Source organism: Macrobrachium nipponense, chromosome 27, assembly GCF_015104395.2.
Source record: "Macrobrachium nipponense isolate FS-2020 chromosome 27, ASM1510439v2, whole genome shotgun sequence".
NCBI classification, from domain to species: Eukaryota; Metazoa; Arthropoda; class Malacostraca; order Decapoda; family Palaemonidae; genus Macrobrachium; species Macrobrachium nipponense.
The window spans coordinates 41,925,238-41,933,840 of NC_087216.1; the positions used below are offsets into that span (position 1 = coordinate 41,925,238).

At 33.5% G+C, this 8,603-nt stretch overlaps 1 protein-coding gene across 2 annotated transcripts in view; it reads left to right on the forward strand.

Annotated features, from left to right (window-relative positions):
• The first annotated feature begins 488 nt into the window (after positions 1 to 488).
• The window catches only part of LOC135201053 (uncharacterized), a 16,409-nt gene continuing 8,294 nt past the window's right edge, over positions 489 to 8,603 (forward strand). The window contains exons 1-3 of one of the 2 annotated variants that reach the window (XM_064229904.1): positions 489 to 641; positions 1,924 to 2,594; positions 3,152 to 3,296. In XM_064229904.1, coding sequence (XP_064085974.1) covers positions 566 to 641; positions 1,924 to 2,594; positions 3,152 to 3,296 — 892 coding nt within the window. In that variant the 5' untranslated portion in view covers positions 489 to 565. Of the gene's footprint in view, positions 642 to 1,059; positions 1,341 to 1,923; positions 2,595 to 3,151; positions 3,297 to 8,603 lie in introns of those variants that run through there. The other variant, XM_064229905.1, reaches the window with a different exon arrangement.

Consider the following 8,603-nt stretch of genomic DNA (forward strand, 5'->3'; position numbering starts at 1 on the left):
TATATATATATATTATATTATATATATATATATATATGTGTGTGTGTATATATATATATATATATATATATATATATATATATATATATATATATATATATATATATATATATATATATATATATATATATATATATATATATATATATATATATATATATATATCTACAGTTCCTGTGTTTAAGTTGATAAAGACTTTATAACAACCCTTCAATTTTACCTCATTTAAAAGTTCAGTACGATTTATTTCATAAACAGAATTAAACAGGATGCTCATCTTTTGGATGTACTAGGCAGTATTGCCAACTGGAATGAAATATCATGCTACATAAGGTAGAGAATGCGGTGTCACTGATCCAAATGACGACAATCAAAATCATAAAGACCTATGAATTCCTTCTTTCTTTTTTCTTTCATATTACAATAAGAGAGAGAGAGAGAGAGAGATTAGGTTCATTTGATTATCAGAATGACATCCAGGAAGTTCAACTTGTTACTTGCCTTTACGGAGACTCATTCAGGAAGCTGACTCCGTCGACAAGCGATTGTTGTCTTTACAGCCATCATGACACAACACCCATCTTTTTTTCTTGTCCTGTGCAGCTTTGCTCATACAGTCTTTGCTTTCGACCTACATGAAGGTAAGTCTGCTTGAACAAGAATAATAACAGCTGCTGCCACTACTATTCTGCTACTATAACTGATTCACTTAAGGGTAGATTCTCGGATGAGCCTTATTCTTACGAGACGTTTGTTTGGTGGCTGCTGATTGGCTGGTACCGGGAGGTAGGCAGCCCCCAGCCAATCAGCGGCCGCCAAACTAACGTCTCGTATGGCATAGGGCTCAACCAAGAATCTACCTTAAGTGAATCAGGTATAGTTAGGCTGTAGTTTGTGGAGGTGCTCTGATAATATGTGCTCTGACAAAAAAAAAAAAAAAAAAAAAAAAAAAAAGGAAGTTGGTGGGAAAGAAATTTGGTGCCAAGTGGCTGGAAAACAGACGGAGACCTCGAAGACTGGAATGGTATAGACACGCGATGAAAATGAGTGGGGAAAAAAAAAAAAAAAGTAAGACACGGAAGTCTAAGAGGACCAAGACTAAAGGGGAGACCCAAAAGATCATGGAGAAATGATTCACGTGGAAACTTAAGCAAGCTAGGAATTCAGGTGCAGCCTGCAATTTCAATAGAAAGGGAAAGGACAGAAATCTTTACAAGCATAACTCGTGATGGCAAACCGTACATGAAACGAAAAGCCCTTCGAAACCAAGATTTGTAGATGGCCTCTTTATCCTCTTCCACGAAGCAAGATTACTTCCTTGTTAACAGTTTTAACCACCGGTGAGTTGGTTTGCTGGTGGTAATGAATTTACTTCCTTTACGTTCACAGGTAACATTCACTGCACATATCACTTTCATATAAATAACACGGATAACATAGCACATTTGACAATGATGACCTCATCTTGACCCAAAGATTGCCTTCTATTTTTCTTTCGTTCTTAATTAATAAAATATCTTTAGAAACGAACCTTTGAGACCTGAAGGCCCAATATACAGTTGTTTCTATATCATGTGAAGGCCAAGCTGACCTATTCCCAGTGAACTGATTCTAAAATCTTATGACTAGTTCAACTAGTGCAATCTTCACATATGTAGCCATATCTAACATTCTTTAGTTATCTTTACATAAGAAAATAAGTATGTCCGTATGTAAATTTTTCTGTGTGTAACAGCGGTAGTCAATGGTAATTATAGCTACTCGATTACACCTCCTGTCCGAGCCTCTTGATGATACTTGATATTTCTGCGGTAGGGACTTGCCACCTCGACCCTCTCTTATATTTCCGTCGATTTTATGACGTGTACTCTAGGTCTAGTATGTTATAAACTCTCAAATTGAATTTTATTTTTTATATATCAGGTTGCCGGGTGACAGACAACTTCACGGTGGATTCCATCAAATACGATTCAGTTGATTTCAGCGTGTTTCTCTTCACCCCTGTCAACTTCTCCAAGGATGGTCACCGTAAACAAATGCTCGAAGTCCATTTAGCCTGCCAGAGCAGTCCTCACAAGAACTTCGACATCATCACTGTAAATGCGCAAGAGGTGTGCGTATCTACATACCGGTCTTTAACGAAAGCGCAAGAGACCATAAAGACACCACAATTTCCAGAAGGTTGGAACGAGTTCAGCTTGAGTTTAGAAGGCCCGTACACTCTCAGAGATGGTCATGGGACCACTTGGATTTCATACAATAAATCCTCTGAATGCGTCTATTCCAGAATCAAAATCACTGGTCTCCTGATGCGCCAGTGTCACAAACAGATGCCAACGTGGGAAATAGAAGGCCCAATGAAGCGCGAAGTCCCTTTACTTTCAAGGGGCTCCACCAACTTTAACGAAGAGCTGATTCTATACTCTGCCGAGGAGTTCCAACCTACATTCATCATAAGCAACATTCAGCTCTGGATTGGATGGTACAATAACAGTTTAGAGATCAGAGAAGAGGCATCCAGCTTACCAGTCCCGCGATTCACCAAACGCCTTTTTATGTCGTTCATAAAGGAAGGAAGCAAAATGAAATTGAAGGTCAAGTACTACTGAACATTATTGTTGTTTGTGTATTCATAATTTAGAAACATTTTCCCACCTTTTTTTTTTTAATCTCGGCGTTTAAATTTGCGCAAACTTGCTTTTATAGTAGTGAGTCAATGCCGTTTTTAATGAGTCATAAGTTGTGCGTTTTTTAATAGCAATAATAATAATAATAATACCCCAAGGTAAGCAGCCTGAAAACTCTTGCTTAAGAGGAAGTTGAGTAAATTGTTCGATAAACAGCTAATACCTTGTGACAAATGCTTTGTGCCCCCAATTTTTTTTGCAAGGAGAAATACTTAGATCATAATACTTATAAAAATAATGTAGCTGCAAAAATACAATCTAATAAGTTTTTCTTGCGTAAAAATGAACTCAGTTATTTTTCTCTTTTGAGAAATGAGTAACTGAACTTGTGTAACGTTAAGTTTTCACTCTCCTCCCCTGACTGATATTCTTACCATGTTTATGTAGCAACACCCCGCCGCCCCCACCCTCCATTTGCAATATAGGTCAAAAGCAAAGAAGTTTATTATGTTTGTTGGTTTCAGATCATGGCGGGAGATCGAGAAATCTTCTTGAGAACGTTGCAGCAGCGACCGACCTATTTACTGGCATTTGGGGCCCAGAATGATCGCTATTTTCTCGCGCAAATGTTGCATCAAATTGAGAATCGAACGACGGCAAAAGAAAAAGGTTCGTTTTCCATAAGGTTCGTTCTCTAGCTAAAGAAACGGATGCAAAAGAAAAAAATGATAGTTCAGTGTGAATTGAACGTAAGAAAAATATAAAGAAATATTTGTTCTTTAAAGCGTAAACAGAACGAACAAATAGGAAAAGGATTGATTTCTAAAACATTGTTTGTTTGCAAAAAGTAAATCAAACGGTAAAGAAGCAGAAATAGGTTTCTTCCCCGAAACCAGAATGAAACGAATTAAGTAGTAATATTAAAGTCGTTACCTGACGAAAATAGAAAAGAAATGCGTTATTTTCCATATATTGTAACTTTGTCAGGAATATATCAAAAGAACTCTTGAAAAATTATCTGGTATATTTCATTTCATGTATAGAAAGATAAACAGCAGAATAGGTTTCTGGGGAAATCTGGATAATACTTGAATCTAAATATACGTACGCCACCGAAAGAAGATTAAGTCGTGATTTTTGTGATGGTTAAAATACTTCTGAGGAAATTTTATATTTAAGGTGATTCTTGAGATACAGTAATTAATTCTAACTACTAAAACGCAGAAAAACGAAAGTTTTAAATCAATCAAATATTTAGCATATGATATGTAGTATATTTAATGAGTAATGTGGTGTCACAGTTTGGTTATTAACGTTATATTCATCCACAGTCATTACTGATTAAAGGGATGAATAACGTAGTGTCTTTGGCTTTCATGAGTCAAATAAAGGCAATATAAAAGCGAGTGGTTGGGCTGTTTAGTTACTGCATCTGGTTACATGACCTTTAATAACTTTAACGCTGAACTAAACTTGCCATTAAAACAAACTAAGTAGTGTTTTTTAAACATTCTGTTTGGAAGAAAAAGCCAAGAGAATGAGACTAGAATTTATTGTTCTGAAAAATGATGACTGAATAAATATTATATATATATATATATATATATATATATATATATATATATATATATATATATATATATATATATATATATATCTATATCTATCTATCTATATATATATATATATATATATATATATATAGGATATATATATATATATATATATATTATATATATAATAGATAGTATATATATATATATATATATATATATATATATATATATATATATATATAGATAGATATAGATATAGATATATATATATATATATATATATATTATATATATATATATATATATATATATATATATAATATATAGGTTATGCCATGGAGGAAAATGAAAAGACGAGAATTGCCCAGATATTTCGTTCTACACGACCCTTTACTTGAGGCACAATTGAGCAGAAACATAGTATTACAGGATTAGCATAAGGTCCAAATTCACTCTACAGATTGCAGATTAATTTTTAATGGAGAATATTAGCAACAAATATTTGGTATGACCATGGGTAACCCCTTATCACCTCTCCTTTCAGATATATATACGGAATTTTTTTAAGACAACACCTCCCGAATATCACACTTGTCCCCTTAAAATGGATCAGATATGTAGACGACATCTTAGTAGTCTTACCTGTTGGTATTGATGTAAATGATTTACTGTCTAAATTGAATAAATTAGTGCCATCCATAAAATTCACGGTTGAAATTGAAAATAACAATGTCATCCCCTTCTTAGATGTATTAATACATAGAGAATCTTTCCAATGTAAATTCAGTATTTACAGGAAACCCACAAATAATTTAACATATGTACATTTTTATTCTGGGCCACCATCTTAATATTAAAATTTCAAATTTTTCTTCTATGTTCTTACGTGCTTTGCGGATTAAGAGTCCACAATATCTTGACCAAGAAATAGAATACATAAAAAAGATAGGAAATATCTCAGCTACCCACCTCATATAATTGATTTATGTTATCAAAAAGCTCGCAAAATGTTTTATATTGTTGTTAGTAATGAAAAAGAAACCCCTAAAAATGTAGTACTTAGCGTGCCTTACTCTCGTGGATTTGAAAACATAAAATCAATATCTAAATCGTTTAATGTTAATGTTGTTCTCTTATAACAATACCATTAAAGATGTGCTAATTAAGAATAGTCCTGTAACAAATAACCACGTCATTTACAAAATTCCTTGTAAGGATTGCCCGTCTTTTTACTTCGGCCAGTCAAGTAAAAATTTATGTGTACGTATTAAGCAGCATATGTATTCAGTTAGAACAACTCAGACTTCAAATGCACCATTTTTCCATCTGAGTGAAAAATCTCATTGTATAAATTGGAGCGAGAGCTCTGTAATTGCTAGGTCTAATGATTGTTTCAAGAAATTTACTGGAATCAGCAATTATACAAATCTAATTAAAAACAACCTAAATCTTAGTCTGGGATTGTGCCATTTGAACCCATACATTTGTAAAATGTTCATGAAGGACCTTAAAATGAATTAATTAACAACTAATTAATTAGTCACACATGTTTATAGTTATTATCTCTCTCTCTCTCTCTCTCTCATGCTCACTATATTTATATCCTATTTTCGTTTCTCACTCATTGTGGAACACTTTTGTAAATTTCATGTTACTAATACAAAATGTATTGTTTTTCAAATAAAATTGCCTTGAAAAGGCACCTTAATCTAATTTTCGGGATTCTACTAAGTCGTATATGCCTACATGTTTTTCAAAATGAATTGTTTTCTGATTAAATCATCTGTTGACCACGTGTGGGTGGCTACTTTAAAATCTCTAATCTTGCCCATGGTCGTTTTTTTCGTTTCTGTTGAGTGAATTGGACCTTATGCTAATCCTGTAATGTCAGTTTGGATACTAAGCCTACTTGTACTGTTTTTGCTCTGTTCTGATCAGTTGTTCCTCAAGTAAAGGGTCGTGTAGACCAAAAGATCTTGGTAATTCTCGTCTTTTCATTTTCCTCTGTGGCATCACCTTTATTTATACATAGCATCACGTTTTATATATTTTGTGATCAAGTTATTCATATATTAATATATATATATATATATATATATATATATATATATATATATATGTTATAATACATATATATATATATATATATATATATATATATATATATATAATATATATATATATATGACTGGTAAAAATGTTCTGTTATGACAGAATTCCAACTAATAAAATGAGCCCATAAAAACACCAAAATATAGAAAGTAAGTACTATATTTCAGAGACTGCTGTTCCTCTCTTCAAGTAGGTAATGAATGAAAAAGTTACACAAAAGGTGGTATTTATACCAAGAGATCCATCCACAAGTAGCCGTTTTAGGTCACCCCCATTGATAATTTCTCTTTAATCTTCTTAAGCGTTGGTTGAAGGAAGATTTTATCTATGATATCTAAATCCCAGACACCCTTTGGGATGTTCATTACTTGTCTTTGCTTAATCAAGGCTGCCTCTATCATCTAGCTTTTGTACCAACATTTGCTGCCATAAATTATACGTGACAAATTCCAGTTTACTCTGTGGTTATGGTTACTTATATGGTTAAAAATAGCTGAGGTCTGTTGTCCATACCTAATTGACTGTTTACGTTGTATTAATCTCTGGGGAAGTGATTTTCCTGTAAAACCGATGTAAGATTGGTCAAAGTTCAGGCATGGGATTTCGTATACTCCTGTGTCTTTGGGGATTGTCTTTTAATGGAAGTTAATTAGGGATTTGGTTAAGGTATATGGATAGGTAAAGGCAGAAGGGTTAGATTTTCCAAGAGTCTGGGTCACCATCTTAATCCTGTCCAGGAGTGGAATTTTTATATTATTGTTGGGTGTCTCTCTGGTCTTGTCTTGAGGGGGACAGTAGAAAATTACGTTTGCTTTATGAATCACTTTCTGAATCATATGGTCAGAGGTATATGTGCTACTCTGAATTTGTGACAAAAATATTCCGAATGTTTAATGTGACTTTTTCTTCCCAGTCACATTAAACATTCAGAATATTTTGTCACATATTCAGAGAAGTACATATACTTCTTCACAACTTAAAACTTTTAAGCCTTGATGTAGATTCCCTATTCACAAAAGTAACAGTACATAACATTCTACGGTTTTAGGGAAAAATTAGCCCCCTGTTCAGATTATTTCCCAGTGGCTCATAACAAAATAATAAAGTTAGTTGAATTATGTTTTTTTAATAACGTATATTCATTCATTCCATACGCAAAAATTCGGGTGTAGTATAGGTAGTCCTTCAAGTCCAGTTTTAGCTAATCTATACATTGAATGCTTTTTATCTATAGTAATAAACGCAATAAAACCCAAAAACATGCTGTGGATGAGATATGTAGGTGATATTCTAACATTTTGGGATAATAGGTGGGGTAATTTCAACGAATTCCTTTCAAAATTAAATGCATTAGTGTTCACCATCAAATTTAAAGTTGAATTGGAAAAACACAAAAAAATTCCTTTTATTTGCTATCAAGATAAGCATAGCCAACAACCTATCCTTAAGAAACTTACGAATTTTTCCCCCAGAATTCCTGCAAAAGGAATTTGAACTAATTCGTAAGCAGCTTTCGTCTTTAAGGTATCCTGACCATTTAACTGAGAAATCAATTCTTAAAGCAAACGTAATTTTCTACCGTCCCCCTCAAGACAAGACCAGAGAGACACCCAACAATAATATAAAAATTCCACTCCTGGACAGGATTAAGATGGTGACCCAGACTCTTGGAAAATCTAACCCTTATCCCCAAAGACACAGGAGTATACGAAATCCAATCTTACATCGGTTTTACAGGAAAATCACTCCCCAGAGATTAATACAACATAAACGGTCAGTTAGGTATGGGCAACAGACCTCAGCTATTTTTAACCATATAAATAACCATAACCAAAGAATAAACTGGAATTCCAAAAATGAATAGCAATCAAAGGTACCTGAAAAGGGTGAAGGTGTCGTCAACGTATCTTTTATAAAATAAAGGGCGGAAGGAAAGAGGGCACTAAAAAGAGCTCTTCCAGGGAGCACATAAAGATATTGGAAAAGGTAGGACCTAAAGTAGACCCCATAGTCATACCCTCCACTTGTCTATATAAGTTATTGTTAAAAATAAAGGCGGTGTCCGGCACCGTCATTTCTAAAAGAGATTTAAAAGCAGAACGATTAAAATTATGAAAGCACGAATCAGGTTGGGGAAATAACTTATCTAAAATTATGCTAATGGTCTCCTTAACAGGAACATTGATAAAAAGGGATTCAACATCTAAGTTCGCCATAAATGTATCATCTTGGGGGAGTACTGATTCTTTAAACGATTTTGAATTGGAAACAGCATATTGATTCTTAGTTAAAGGTTCAAGCAACGGGA